The 15,478-nt window shown below is 49.8% G+C and overlaps 1 protein-coding gene across 3 annotated transcripts in view; it reads right to left on the reverse strand.

Moving 5' to 3' along the window:
* Positions 1 to 6,672: 6,672 nt before the first annotated feature.
* The window catches only part of ATP9A (ATPase phospholipid transporting 9A (putative)), a 131,104-nt gene continuing 122,298 nt past the window's right edge, over positions 6,673 to 15,478 (reverse strand). For 2 of the 3 annotated variants that reach the window (XM_035025419.1, XM_035025418.1), the window contains exons 25-28: positions 14,882 to 14,990; positions 14,132 to 14,189; positions 12,000 to 12,203; positions 6,673 to 11,004 (exon numbers count right to left, since the gene is read on the reverse strand). In XM_035025419.1, coding sequence (XP_034881310.1) covers positions 10,868 to 11,004; positions 12,000 to 12,203; positions 14,132 to 14,189; positions 14,882 to 14,990 — 508 coding nt within the window. In that variant the 3' untranslated portion in view covers positions 6,673 to 10,867. Of the gene's footprint in view, positions 11,005 to 11,999; positions 12,204 to 13,946; positions 14,190 to 14,881; positions 14,991 to 15,478 lie in introns of those variants that run through there. The other variant, XR_004682967.1, reaches the window with a different exon arrangement.

The following is a 15,478-nucleotide window of genomic DNA, read 5'->3' on the forward strand; positions in this document are numbered from 1 at the left end:
AGGGACGGAGGGAAGGCGGGTCCTTGGGATGAGGAGAGTCAAGTCAATGGAGCTTTCGTTCGTCATCTTTGCTGGCATTTCTCAGCCTCTTGCAACATGCCATGAAGGAATGCAGCTTGCTGGGCAGATGCGAAGCGGTTGCTTTTACCAGGAGCCTTGAAGCTGAGGGTTGAAGCGGACTGTAGCTCAAAAGAGGCAGCTACCTCCAAGACAACAGGGCTGGGCTCCAATCCTGACCCCACCCGTCACCTAGGAGCTGTGTGACCTTGAGCCAGTTACTGAATCTCTTAAAGCCTTGCTTGTACGAAAGAGAACAAGTCTCCCCCTCTTCAGAAAGATTCCCGATATAAAGCACTATGCATGTAGCCAGAGATGCTGTTGACCCAAGACTCCGCGAGCCAAACTGAGAATTGATGGGATGCGAAATTCGAACCACAGTGAGATATCACCACGCACCCACCAGAGGGGCTAGAATTAGAAATCATGGCAATAAAGAGAATGAAATGCCGAGCTACAGGTGGGGGGGGGGGGTTCAAATCACATATTTGACAATATCTTTGTATCTAGAATCTGTAAAGAACTCCCAGAAGTCAACAATAAGAAAACAACGGAATTTTTAGAAAGTGGGCAAAAGACATGAACGCCTCCCCAAAGAAGGTATGTGGGTGGCAACCAAGCACACGCAAAGACGTTCAATGTCATCAGCCGCTAGGAACATACAATGAAAACCCTGAAGACGCACATCTGCTAGAATGGCTAAAGCAAAACCATGGACAACGCCAAGTGCTGACAAAGGTGTGGAGACGCGGGACCCCTCACGCGTGCTGGTGCAAAATATTGGCAGGGCTTTTTAAAAACAGAATTGTTGGGCGCCTGGGTGGCTCAGTTGGTTGGGCGACTGCCTTCGGCTCAGGTCGTGGTCCTGGAGTCCCGGGATCGAGTCCCGCATCGGGCTCCCTGCTCGTCAGGGAGTCTGCTTCTCCCTCAGACCCTCCCCCCTCTCCTGCTCTCTCTCTCTCAAATAAATAAATGAATAAAATCTTTAAAAAATAAAATAAAATAAAATAAAAAATAAAAACAGAATTGTTGAGATATAAGTTACATACTATATAATTCACCCATTTAAAGTGTACTGTTCGGGACGCCTGGGTGGCTCAGTAGGTTAAGCGTCTACCTTCGGCTCAGGTCATGATCCCAGGGTCCTGGGATTGAGTCCTGCATCAGGCTCTTGGCTCAGTGGGGAGCCTGCTTCTCCCTCTCCCTCTGCCTGCCACTCCCCCTGCTTGTGCTCTCACTCTCTCTCTCTCTGACAAATAAATAAAATCTTTAAAAAATAATAAAGTGTACTGTTCAATGGGTTTTAGTGTATTTTCAGGTGTGCAACCGTGTGTCTAATTTCAGAACATTTGCATCACCCAAAAAAGAAACCGACTACCCCTTAGCAGTCACCCCGCATTCCCCCTTAGCTTCCTCAGCCCGAGGCAACCATGGATCTGCCTTCCGTCTCTATAGATTTGCCTCTTCCGGACATCTCGTAGAAATGGAGCCATACATACATACATACAGTACGTGGCCTGTAGGGCCTGGCTTCTCGCACTGAGCATCATGTTTTCAAGGTCCACCCGCCCTGCAGCATGTAGCAGACTTTACCCCTTTTGACTGTGGAACTGTATTCCGTTGTACGGCTCTGCCACCTCTCGTTTATGTATTCAGCACGTGCTGGACATTTCCACTTTTTTTGCCATCGTGAATAGTGCTGCTATGAGCATTCGTGTTGCTGTGTGGGCCTGACCCGACCTCAGGCTCCCCGTGACGCTTTTCTCACCTCCCAAATGGGGATGATAACACCTGCCTCCCGGGATCCTGAGGGGCAGGTAGGGGAAGCACTGTGCAACTCTGAAATACCATGATAAGGCAAGGCCCACTTATTTCAGTCAGGTTCCTGAATTTTCCAGAACCTTCTCTTAAAACTCAGTGACTCGATGTCACTGAATGAGACAGTCCAAAACGGTTACAATGGTCAATTTCATGTTATGTGTACTTTACCACAATAAAAATTAAAAAACGAGAACCTCGGCGTTTACTGAGCCCCAACCATGGGCCCGGCCCTGGGCTGGGTAAGGATAAAACCAGCTGTCCCTTAGATCTGTAAAGAGCAGAGCCAGTGAAGAGGCACTGCCTGCCCGGGCACCAGCCACCCTTCCCCACAACACATCACCCAGGCCTTGTGGTTTCTTTTTTACAACTCAAGCAAAATTTGCCTTCTTCTCTATTACAGTAATGAATTTGCTTTCGTGTAAAAAAAAAAAAAAAAAAGTGTTACGTGATTGACCATTCAGTGACTTGCTCTCATTCTGCCTCCCAGATCACGGAGTCAGTGGAGTCTTGGGAAGTCCCCTTTCTCCCTTGGCCACATCTACCCCAACCCTGAAGGGCTGTGAGCGTCCCTAGGGAGGCCCAGGCCAGCCCCGCATGATGCAGGCAGGTTCGCGTCCCACGCAGAGCGCCGCTGGGAGAGCAGGACCCGGGGGGGCATTCGAAGGCAGAGTGCCTGTGAGTCAGCAAAGTTAGTGGAAAGACTCAGGGGGAGATGTTGCCTCCGCCCAAGATCCCAAATCCTCTGCGAACTCTCTCCAGTTGGGGGACCTCCATGTTTGAAGAGTCTGGAAGCGAGGAGGCCTCCCTCCATGCGCAGCCGGCCCTTTGCTCAGAGGTCCCAGGTGGAGGTAAGGCTACTCCCCCCCGCCCCCCCAGCTCAGAGAATTGTAGGAATCGGCGCCCAGTCGCTCAGTTAGTATGGAAATTGGTATTCGAATCTGTCTCCATTCCAGCTGGGTCCATGGCACGTGTCCCTAGGCTGCCCGCCCCCAAATTCCCGCACCTCCCCTAAAACAGCATTGCATTCATTTCTATTCTCCCTTGAGTTAGGGCCCAGAAGAACGGCGGCGCTTTCTCTTGGTGTCTTCCTCAAGCCTGAAGCCATTTTGGAGCAAAAGTCTCCACGTCTGCACAAGTCAGCCCAGCGAGCAGATTCTTCCTGGTCTGATTTTTCTCTAATTCTGGTGGTGATGAGCTGCCTGAGAAAATTATGCTAAGTTATGTGCATAGAGAGTAGCATCTTACACTCTAATTATTGGCTCCGTCTCTGAAGAATTCCCGAGCAACTCACCTCTTTCTTTGGGTCTGATTAATCGTTGGGGCCAATTTCAACCCCCGCCCCACGGAATCAACAGGGCTCTGGATGTCATTAGCTACTCCAACTGCCTTTTAAAAAATCTGTTTCACATAAAAGGACAAATGAGAATGAATATTTGCCCATCTTTAAGACACTAACTACATTCTTTTCCACAGCCTGTTCTCGTTATTCCTTCTTTCTTTGGGAGGAATTTGAACACAGCCTGGGCTCCCGCACGCAGCACGCAGGCTTCCTCTTCGACATCGGACACAAGCGGGCCTATTCTGGAAATGTGGCAGCTTCGAAGAACGTGACCCAGTTCATTTCTCTCTACCTGTCCTCCCCCCGGACTCACCTCCCAATTCTGAGGTGGCCTGCTTTCCAGGACTCTCGGATGAACAGCCGCCAACTGCACCCCAAGCAGAACAGAGCCTTGGTAGTATTTGCTGGAAAAGCAAGAATTTCATCCAAGGACCGGCTTCTTCTCCCCTTTATTTAATAGTGTCGTTTATGCCAATAAAATCACAAGAAATACACAAGAAATGAGAGTGGGTTGATTCCAGTGGGAGGGGTGGGTCTCCCTGGAGCCCTCCTAGACCACGGAGGTGGAAAGGAGAACAGGCAGGGATGGGTCAGGGAGGCATCGCAGAAGGCAGTGAAACAGGGCCTCTCAGACACAGTTCAAGTGTAGCAGGCAAACTTGAATAATGCTTGCTCAGTTCTCAGACAGGGCGCCTTAGTCTGAATGCCATGGTCTGCAGGCCTTAACCCCTGTCCCAGCCCTCATCTCCTCCATGTTCCCCCTTGGTCTTAGCACGCCAGCCATGTGCCCCTTTCTGCTCCTCCAACATACCCAGCCTTCCCAACCCCAGGGCCTTTGCACACCCCACTGCATGAATGCTGCTCCCCCAGACCTTGCCACAACTCCCTCCTCTTTATCCTTCAGGCTTCTGCTTCAGTGGGCCCATCCCCAAAGGGTTGCTTCTCTGACCCCCATCACTTTCTCCAGTCTTACTCCTACCTGATCAATGCCCTCTGCCCACCCCTCACCCCGTTTTGTCTTAGGACACTAGAATCCGTATCTGTCTTCTCTCTCACACACTTACAAGGATGTAATCACCGTGAAGGCCGGGACTGCCATCTTGTTCTCCACTGTCCTCCAGCCCAAAGAACAGTACCCAACACATAGTAGGTGCTCAGTAAATATTTGATGAATGAATGAGTGAAAAAGCATATTCCATATAACCCCTGTCCCCCTTTCTTTCAGGATTCTGCAATCTTTCTTGAAAAAAATTTAAAAATATTTCTGGGCTTATCTGGAACCAATAGAAGAAAAGAAAATGCTTTGCTCTTAAATCTCTTGAAAATGGACCGCAGAGGCTTGGAACACCAAGTTCTTAGTGTGAGCAAACAGAACCTGCAGGCTGAGTTCTAAGAAATGGGGCCTGCCTGGCTGTCGGGTAGAGGTTGAGGAGCTAGTGACCTCACAATATGATTCAATTACCCCAAATCTTAACGGGAATGCATTTCAAAGTCCAAACCTCAACACAGAAGGCTGAGGGGTGGCTTGGCTTTGACATTCCTACAAGAAGGCAGGCTCTCCGAAAAGACACTACGTTATAGATAACTCATCCACCAAAGGGGGAGCAGGAGGGGAAGGGAGAAACCCCAGGATCGGGTGTGTTTGTCTGCTAAGGCTTTGGATGGAAACTGATCCGGGGATGCGTGATCCTCCAAAAATCTGCCAGCCCCCAGAGTGCTGAAGTTATCCCTCCGACCACAGCCACATGGAGGATGAAATTAAATCCCACGGAAAGAGTTGACTTTTTTAACATTATGCAATGTTTGGGTGAAGGAAAGGGGGAGCTATCAGGAGAAAAACCTCTTTTTCCCAGAGTTTAGCAAAGCTATTTCTAGCTTTTAATGATACATTTCACCATCACTACATGGGTAGTTTTGAGAGGCACGAAGGCGGGACTGTTCTTGTTATGTAACCCATTTCAAGTAGGAAATTAGCAAGTCCTGAATGAATTCTGTTACTGTGCTCGACTTCTGGAAAGTTTGGAGTGACTACAGTTCTATTTTGAGGTGAGCAAATCCATCATTTATAGATCTCCTCACAAATACCGCAGGGCTTCATGTCACCCTGAAAAAGTTTCATAACAAAAACAGTTAAAGTACTTGGGGTGTTGGAACATTTCGTCTCAAAACCTTATTAGCCCGAATAAGGAGTAGGGCAAGGCCTCCCAGTTGCCAAATATTCAAGAATACAAATATCCAAGATCAAATAAATATTCATCTCCCCCCCACACACCCCCCTCCAAACCCTAGTTTTTTGGTGCGTGTGTTTTTTTAAGTGAAGTCCAGCAAAACAGTCTGGTCAACAACATAAAAAGAAATGTCTGTTTTTAACAGAGCCGTTGGCCATGAAATCAGTTCTGAGCCATGAAAGCGGCGTCTTGGACAGAGCGGCTGGGCCCCGGGACCTTCCTGGTTGTTGAAAACAGGAAACGTAAAGGTCTTTCGATCTCAAGCCCCCCCTAGTGGCGCGAAGGGGGCAGTGTCTGCACGCGCATGGAATTTCACAGCCGAGGCAGGGCTACCTTGAGAGCACCCCGTTCCGGAAAAGTACCGTGGGTCTGTCCACCCCTCTGGAACCCACGTCACAGGGGCTGAGAGCACGCGCCTCCAATATGCCCAGAGGAGCCACTACGGGGTTGAGAGGCGGCTGGTTTACAATTCCCTTTCTAATCGATAAACTGAGGATGACCCTTGCAGCGCAGAGCCAGGAGGAGGAAACCAGCAGCCCACACCGCAAACAGCTCCTAATTAAAACACTTGGCCAGTTGGGTGTGTACGTAGCTGGTTCCCTGAGACACGGGCGTTCCCATCGCTGCGCTCCTCTGGAAGGAAGAAAGTCTCCTGCAAATGACAGATGGGACACGTGCGGGTTGTAGGGGGGTGGGGAGGAGGGTTCTCAACCTCGGCACGTTGGACATTCCGGTCGAGTAATTCCATGTTGTGGGGGCCATCCTGCAGCATCGCTGGCCTCTCCCTCATTAGCTCCCTGAGCAGCCCGCCCCAACTGTGACGACCAAAAGTGCTTCCCGGCTCTACCTGGCTCAGAGGCACTGGGTGAAATTAATAAAACATGTCCTCCGCTTCCTATACAACAGCTTACAAACCTCCTCTGCCTAAAACTTAGGTGACTGTGTTCCTAAATCTATCCTTTGATTTAAAAAAAAAAAGTATCTAAACTGATCAAGGACTGTGTGTATAAATAAACGCATCTTATGTTTTTTCCTATTTATAACGATTACCTTTTGAAATTCTGACATGTCTGGAATAGACAACAGTACAGAATAATAATGCATGGGTTTAGGATGGGATTCTTTTTTTTTCTTTGCCAAAATCGAAATAACTTTAACTGGAGAAAAAGCTATTCACACTTTTTGTACCATGAGTTACACATAAAACAGCCTTCATTTTGACACCAGAATTCATGTTTCTGCACAAATTAAAATGATCCCCCAAAGGCATAAAGTACACAAGCTTTATTGGGCAACAGCGACGGGCCAGGCTGGCAGACCATGAAAGGAGAACCGCTCAGAAACACGCAGGATCACATGTGTATCATCACAGGATCGAGAATTTAAATCATCTGGGAGTCCCCGCTAAATTAAAGCATCCTGTACCAGGCTTCCCTCTAATGACAAAATGCTGTCCTGGTGAGTATCTGCAAGGCGATCACCCGTACAGACCTACTAACAGGGCAGCCATGGACTCCTAGGAGAGTTTACAGTTAGCCCCATTGCAACAAAATCATAAATTAGCCACAACTTTTTTTGTGCACCCCCCCACTTGCCCCCCCCCCAACAAACACAGGATTCACTGACGTTGCCCAGTGATGTGAACGGATGGCACCTCTGACCATGGGGTGACCAGGACGGATCCGCAGGTAAAGCTGCTGGGGCGTGAGCAGGTGCCGTGGAGCTCAAGGTCTTCGGGGCGCTGCTCACGCCGTGGTGTGCCTCTCCGTTCCATTCAAAAACATAATACTTTTCCAAGACGAAATGAACATCATTAGTGGAAATATTTCCCTGTAAGTATACATGACAAAAGGCTTTACATTAAAGGAAGGGAGGAGAGAGAAAATCGGTTGTATTTACAAAGCTCCTTGTATGCTTTTTAATGAAAACAAAGCTGGGAGTAACGGGATTTAAATGCAAACCAAGTATCTCATCAAAAAGTTGGAGGTGACACACTCACATACACACACCCACAGATTAAAGATAAAACAGCTGACAGGTGTTTGCCTTCAACAGGATGGAGTGGAAGCACATGTAGGTCCCATCGGCAAATTTTGGCAAAGGTTTAAAATGCTGCCCCATGAAGGCATGAGGGCGTTCCCATCCCCACCCCAGTAAAAACAAAACAAAGTATAAAAGCAAAAGTCCAGAGAAAGAAGAGGCATTATCGTGTCAATTTCCAATGAGCACAAAACTCAAAATACATTCAAAAGTTGTCAGTGTAACCTAAACTTTCAGCAGAGAACACACTAAGGGAAGGGTCGGCAGACACTGGTACTCAAGATCACTGCGACACGGAAGGGCTTCTCTTACTAAGGGAAGCGGGCCCGAGACCTGGAGAGAATAACCACAACAGTGGGAGACACCCCGGCTCTTGGTCTCCCCGCTCCCAGCGGCTGCGAACAGGTGGTCTGCTCCAGTGTCAGGACGCTCCCGGGATGGCCTCTGTGGCTCCGTGTCGGGGGTCCGCCGCCCCGAGCAGCCCCCGTCAGCACGGGCGACTCACACCTGTGCTCGCCAGGCACCAAACCAGGGCCAACACCGTCAGGCGCCAGAAATTACTGAAGCCGGAGAAGCTCCATCTGGTCATTTCCTTAGAGGAAGGAAGGAGGGAAAAAGGAGAAACCACAAACAGATCCCCTTGTCCTCACGCACACACAACCATCACCGAAAGATCGAATAAAGATCATCATAAAACATATGAGCTGTGACAGAAATGGGTAGTGGTGTCGGGGGGGGGGGTTGTAATTTTTACTTTAAGGAGAAATGTTTGAACAGCACTGATTGCATGCCGTGGGGCCTCCAGCCTCGAATTAAATCAGCTGTCAGAGACTTAGGTCCCACTGAGGTCCAAAAAGAGGGGAAGGGGTCAGTGGTGCTTCCTAAATTCTTTCCAGATTGGTAAACCAAGGAAATGGTCAACAGAATCCTTATGCTTACGGTTTATGAACTCAGGATTGCCTATAAAGCAGCTCGGGTGTTTGTCTTCCCCCATAACTAAGATAACCCGTGTGTGCACCACTTCTCTCTGCTGGGATGAGTCTGACGTGTGCAGGTGAGGCTCCTGCCCTTTGGGGCTCCAACTTTGAGAAGCACGCGTGTTCCTCGACATTCGAGGCCTCCCCGGCAGGGGGTGTGAGCGGGCTGCCCACTAATGGGGCCGCTCCACGGCATGGTGGTCTGGGCTCCACTTGCGTTTCGGTCCCTCTGGCCCTTGACTGCCTACCAGAGTGTGGCCGAGACAAGGCAAAAAGGTTTGCAATGGTATAGACAAGCATCCTTCAACTTCCGGGGGGCAGGGGGACTTCTTCAGCCTCTCTGAGAAGCTTCCTTCCTTGGAGATGGCAAGCAGTATCTCAGGTGTTGACTTCAAAAGTCAGCTCACACACCCGGATCAAACTTGGGACTGGAGGGAAGAAACCAGACAGACCATCTCCCTCTATCTGCTGGGAACGTCTAAGATTTCCTAGCAATGGTTCTATAACCCCACCTCAGGAGCCATCACCTGTCTGTGAAGAAGGCCAGTTTCAGGGTCTGCAAACTCAGAACGGAACGACTTGACACTTAAAATCGGACTTCCAAAAACACAGGTCAGAAGTGTGAAACTCTCAGCCCCACGCTCCCCTCCCCTACCTATGAAACTCCGTAACGTCACTCAGGAAGACGTCAGGCGTGTTTGATCTTCCTGAGTTTGGGACCAAGGCCCTATTCCTAAAAAACCATTCATTCACTGCAACCTATATTCTCTGTAGGTCTTTTCTGCGTGGCAGGAACGGGCGGCCCGGGAAGGCAAACGTGACCGCAGAAATGCACAATCTTAACACCGAAGCCAAGTCTACAGCCAACTTCCCAGGGCCCGAAACTACGGCCATTTTACGAAGTCTTAAACGGGCAACATAAACACACGAGCATATCGAGAGGGCTCCCCAGGCAAGGGGACCACCGCCTGTTCCTCCCGCCCCCAACTCCCCCAGAACCGGCTGCCCGGAGGGTAGTGGGCGCCGCCACCAGGCCGGGCTCGGAGCCCTGAGGCACACACAGGCAGGAGGGCGGAAGGAATTAATCCAAGTCCATGATCTCGAGCACGGTCAGCTCTGGAAGGTCTACCAGCCGAACCCTGGTGCCATGCTACGCGGCTGCGGCGCTGAGCGACTTGAAAACCCAAGAACGAATGCCCTGCCCCGCCCCGTGCAGGCCTTGCACACCGCCTTCCTCCTCTGAAGCGGGAGGCCACAGCTTTATGAGAAACACACATGCGTGTACTCTGTCCCTGTGGGGGAGGGATCTCTGCCACCACCTGCCTTCCAGCAAGTTCCCCTTGAAAGCTGTAGGCAGCACGACGGAGCCCAGGCCTCCTCCCACCGGGGCGGCCACCGCCGAACGATGCGCGGCAACACGTGAGACGCCTCTGCCTTTGTCATTCGGCCTCCTGATGGGGAACAGACTGTGTGGAAGCCGAGAGCCCCCATCCCTGACCTTGCACTCGGACTCGGAGGGGCCTGGCCACACATGCAGCGTTGTCTAAAGAATTAGTTGAGTCTCCTATCACTCTGTCGACACGTTTGGGAGCTGTTCAGTGGCACGTTTCCTGCTACAAAAACTCTGCTGAAAGCGTCTGAGGGTGTCCTCAGCCGGCCACAGGCTTGATAATTGTTACCAGGTCCGAACAAAGCAGGATAACACTTTTGAAATTCTTTTATGAGGTGGCAGGCGAAGCTAAGTCAAGCGCTGGAGATGCTGAGTCCGAGGGAGGAGACCAGACTGGATTTACGGCTCGTTCTCTCACGCTCTCTCCTCCCATTTGCTTTGTGACATTCTAGGAAGCCGGTGCGGCCTCGTGATCAGCGCTACCTCGGACAGGATATTCCGCATTGCCACCTTGAGATTACCGTCTCCATAACTTTCTACCAAAGTCACGGTCTTTTTCCACAAACCTATACCAAGAGCTTTTACATTTCTCTGAAACAACTGGTTTTTAAGAGTGAGAAAGATGTAAAGAGTACACACACATTAGGATGGTGTAAAACAAAAACCCCTCTACAATCGTCAATTAGACAAACTTTTATCACATGACAACAAAATTCAAGTCCTAGGAAGCTTGCACAGTGACCCATGTATAAATCTGTTAGCTGAGCCACCAGCCTTAACATATGTACATTCACCCCAGGCCGAACCGCCAGGGGCCCGAGCAGGCCCGCGTGGGCCCCTTCCAGGAACCTCCCCGATCATTCAGCGTCAGGACTCCGTGCAGAGCCTTTTCACGTCAAAACTGCACGTGGTAGCGATTACTGCAAGATCCACAGGTGGCGGTTAAGAACAACGCAACTTGAACTCTGCCCGCGAGGAGAGCGCAGAGGCCACCGCGCCCTGGGCCAGCGCACGCCTACGATGTGAGCTTCGAGTAGCTGGGCGGGGAGAACCTTCTCCGCAGGTACTTGAGAACGTACAGGGGCAGACAGCTGACCAGAGTGATAACGGAGACCTTCCACAAGAACGACAAAGTGGCGATGAAGTACACATCTGCAAGCAAACGGGAAGACAGCAGTGAGCAGGCAGAATGTTCCAGAAGGCGTGTGCAGCTCAGAGTAGCCAGCACAGTGATCCGAGAGCAGAAAGGCGCTCCAACACCAGCAATATTCTCCCTTCGCCTCTGGGATGATCACCAAAGCCCGGTCAGCGGGGCCTGAGGGCGGTGCCCAGTGGGAAACGGGTAGCCCCGGGGGCTTCCAGCTAAGCACGGGTGCCCCCTTCTGCTGCAGGACAGTAAGCCTGTGGTCCAGAGGGTTCTGCGAGAGCAGAGCATGGCCATGGGTTTCCGCAGCAGTGGAGCTCAGGATGGGGAGCGGGCGGCTGGCACCGGCCACGGTCCGAGTGCCCAGCCGTGGGGCCCGCCCGTGGCTGCCCACCCGGCCCCGTGGCAGCTTCCCGAGGGCAGAGCTCAACACCCCCAAGCCACTGCGCGCACAGCAGGCGCTCACAAAACCCATTCGGACAGACTCTCAGGACAGGTGTGAAACTCCTTGAGGACTTCACTTTTCACAGGATGCTCCTCTTACCTTTTTGCCGTTTGCTGATCAACAAGAGATGGAATCAGAGGTGCTTTCAGGGAAAGGCGGAGTTTCTCCACCTCCTGATAAGGACAAATCCTGCAGGGCTAGCACTTATTCATGAGCAAGACCTGGATGTCTGACCTCTCCACAGCCTCCCAGAGCCCAGCACAGTGACCAGCTCCCTCGAGAATCCCACCTGGTCTTTGCTGAATTACATGGGATCCCCTTCTAAGCCAGTTAACACAGTGTGCTTTTAAAAGGAAACCCTAGTGACATCACGCCCGAGAACCTCTGTTCCAGGAAGCTGAGTCACAATTGCCACTTGCCCCAAGGGGACGCCAGTAACAAAACGGGGGCCGCTGAGTGCCAAGGCCTGCTGGACAAAGAGCTCAGGATGAGTCCCGGGAGGCCCCCGGACCTGACTGCTAGGATGCAGCCCCAGGGTGGGGCGCGGGGGACTCTTACCGATGAATTCATGTAGGAACACCAGGGAGGCGATGTAGCAGGCCAGACTGAGCAGCTCGGCCACTGTCATGAGCCAATGCCACGTCTGGATCGTCAGGGCCACCATCAGCAGCTCAGTGAGGATCAGCGACGTGAAGGAGATCGCCACGATGTGCACAAACTCCGACTCAAACAGCAGCAGGGCCCCGTACATGATGGTGCTCCCTGCGAAGGCAGAGGAAGCCGGCGTCCCACCCCGCCCTGCCCGCCCGCAGATGCCGCCCCCCGTGCTCCCCGCCCGGGGCTCCCGGGGCTGCTCACAGGCGGGGGCTCCTTTTTGTTTATTTTCCGTTTAGACAGGAAAGATGACACTTGCTAAATGAGGCTGACGAGTGCTGCTTTATGGATATTTTAAAGAGGTGTCCCATTCTGGTTTCCCATCTTCCCTTTGGACCTTATATAATAAGGAGTCTATAATTGCAGGGAAGAGGAGAAAGGGAGGGAGAAAGAGGAAGGAAAGAGAAGGAGGGAGAGAGATGGAAAGAAGAAAAACAGAAGAGAGGCAGGAGAGAGTAACTATCTGGAGTGGATGGAACAAGAAAGAGAAATTTAAGCTTAAATCTATTATTTAAAATGACAGAGGTAAGCAGTCACAAAAAGGCAAATACTGTGGATATTCTACTTCTAGGAGGTATCTAAATTAGTCACGTTGGTGGAATGGAAAGGGAAGGGGGAATGGGGACAGAGTTTCAGCTTCCCAAGATGAAAAAGTTCTGGAGATCTATTCTTACAACAATGTAACGCTATAAATGTACAATGTAATTCACCACTGTGAATACACTGAACACTAGTGAACTGTGCCCTTAAAAAGAGTTAAGATGGTGAATCTTAGGTCATGTGTTTTTTTAGCCACCCCCCCCCCCACACACAAAATGACAGAGGTAACCCAGAGACACTTAGCGTCATGCTCCTAGAACAAGGCAAGAAAGGAAAGTGGAGAAGGGTACAGGGTGCGGATACGTGTTTTCCTAGCACAGCAAAACCAAATAGATGGTGATGGTGCTTGCGTAGATCACAACCACAAGCAGCAGAAGAATATTACTAGATGCTAAAGCCCAAACCTCCTCAAGCCACTGCCTACTGTGACAGGGTTAAAGATGGAGGGGGGACATGGAGCTTCCCTGTTCATTATCTATGAACTTCTATACATAAAAGGTAGCTGCAAAAACCTATGCATTATACTCTGATAGAGTTCTTAAAAAAAAAAAACCCTCTATTTTTTAATGACCATTTAACCTCCTGCCAACAATTTCAATGGTTTTTACACCTTTTGGTTGGATGTCCCATCAGTAAGACCTCCCAACATACAATGTATATCTGTAAATTGTATGCTGGTACCTGGGAAGACATAGACAGGTATCAGGACCACCACACAATTATGTGCACATTATAAAACATACCTCAAAATAGAAATAAACACCAACAAGGGCTTTGATATTTTCTTCTCCTATACTTGTAAGTCATCTTACAAAGTCTCTGCAATCTGAGGGACCCTCCCTGGAGGCCACTGAGGTAAATACATCTTTCAAAAACTAGAACTTGACCTCCGAAAAAGTATTAGAACATTCCAGAAAGCTAACACTTTCTGTTACAATGGCTTAAGGACCTTGTCAGGTTTTGAGTAGTATCCCGTATTTTTTTTTTCAGTTCTTTTCTTTTTTTTTTATATTCTTATGTTAATCCTTTTTTTTTTTTAAGATTTTATTTATTTATTTGACAGAGACACAGCGAGAGAGGGAACACAAGCAGGGGGGAGTGGGAGAGGGCAGGGAGCCTGATGCGGGGCTCGATCCCAGGACCCTGGGATCATGACCTGAGCCGAAGGCAGCCACTTAACTGACTGAGCCACCCAGGCGCCCCTCCCTTATCTTCTTCTCGGACTTTATCTCATGAGGCAGATGGCACCACCTCACAGATCTATCACCGTGCTGAATGTTCCAGTCCTTAGAACACGCCGAGCAGGGCCTCCCTTGGGGCGCACTGTCCCACTCCTTAACCAAATTTCAGGGTTCCAGCTTCTTCTCTTCATGTTCTATGGACAACAGAAAAGCTGACCCTTAGCACGAGACAACAGGTGGTCTTGCTTTCCTTACCTTGATAGATGCTAATCAAAACCCATATTAAGAAGGTCTTGTAGGACAACGGTCTTCCCTAAATGAGAAAGCGAGAAAGAGCAAGTTACTACTGTGCTTGTCTCCTCCACTAACAGGCAACCTGCCTGTTTCCATCAAAAAAAGTGTCTTGCATGTATCTGAACACATTCGAGAAATTACATTTTTTAAAGAGAATTGAGAATTGATATTAAGTGGAAATAAATCTGCTCTTCAGTAAAATTCCTTGAGGACAAATAAATGAAATCATACACACACACACCACACACACCACATACCACAATCACACACACACGCATCAGACACACACACCACATACACACCCACATAAGACACACACACACACACCACACACGCTTTTTTTTACATACACACCACATACCACACACACACTTTTTTTGGAAGTGTACACAAGGACATTTCCGGAAGCAGGCACCAGCTGCAGCTGCAGGATAGAACCGTCAGGGCTTTTTTTTTTAAAGTTGTTAGTTGGTCTGTTTGCAGTTTACATATTCCTGTACTGTTTAATATTCTTTACACGTGTGTATACTACTTTCTTAAGGAAAAAAATAAAATCCCACGCCTTCCTCTGAGAAACCACCAGTTCAAATCAGTGAGTTCAAACCAGACAGGGAGGGTCTGTGTGAAATAAATTAAAAGTAGGGAGAGAGAAGGGGAAGGAGGGGGAAGGAGGAAGAAGGAATGAGGGAGGGAAGCAGGAGTCCAGTGAACCTTGAGGAGATCCTTGTAGAGCTCAGGATACAGCATGGCAACTTCCGACTTGACATCTTTGTCCAGGACCAGAGAAAACACAGGAAACATGGTGTAAATGGTGGAGTACCTGAGGGGGAGGGGGGCAGAAATCACCACAGGTAAGACCCAGCCGAAGGAATATGAGCAATTTGTTTCTCCAGCCTCTGCAGCCCAATTTCCATTCATTCCTTCAACAACCATCCACTGCGTGCTTATTCTGTGCCAGGGATGGTTTTAAGCACAGGAGATTCAGATGAAAAACAGACGGAAACATCCGCCCTCAGAGAGCTTTCATGATAGTTAGTGAGTCAACAAAGTCGGTAAACTACACTGTGTGTTGCAGGTAAGTGCTAAGAAGGAAATTCTAATGGAGAAGAAGGAAAGAGACATGGGGGTGGTGTGATTTTAGAGAGGGTGCCCAAAGGATGTGGCATTTGAGTAAACACCCATAGAAGGTGAGAGGCAGTCATGCCCAAATGGAGGGAAGAACATCCCAGGCAGCGAGAGCATCGCGTGCAAAGGCCCTGAGGTGAGAGTGCGTCTTGTCTGAAGAACAGCAAGGCAGCCAGTGCAGCT

Source organism: Mirounga leonina, unplaced genomic scaffold (genome assembly GCF_011800145.1).
Source record: "Mirounga leonina isolate KUSES-001 unplaced genomic scaffold, KU_Mleo_1.0 Mir_195, whole genome shotgun sequence".
Taxonomy (NCBI): domain Eukaryota; kingdom Metazoa; phylum Chordata; class Mammalia; order Carnivora; family Phocidae; genus Mirounga; species Mirounga leonina.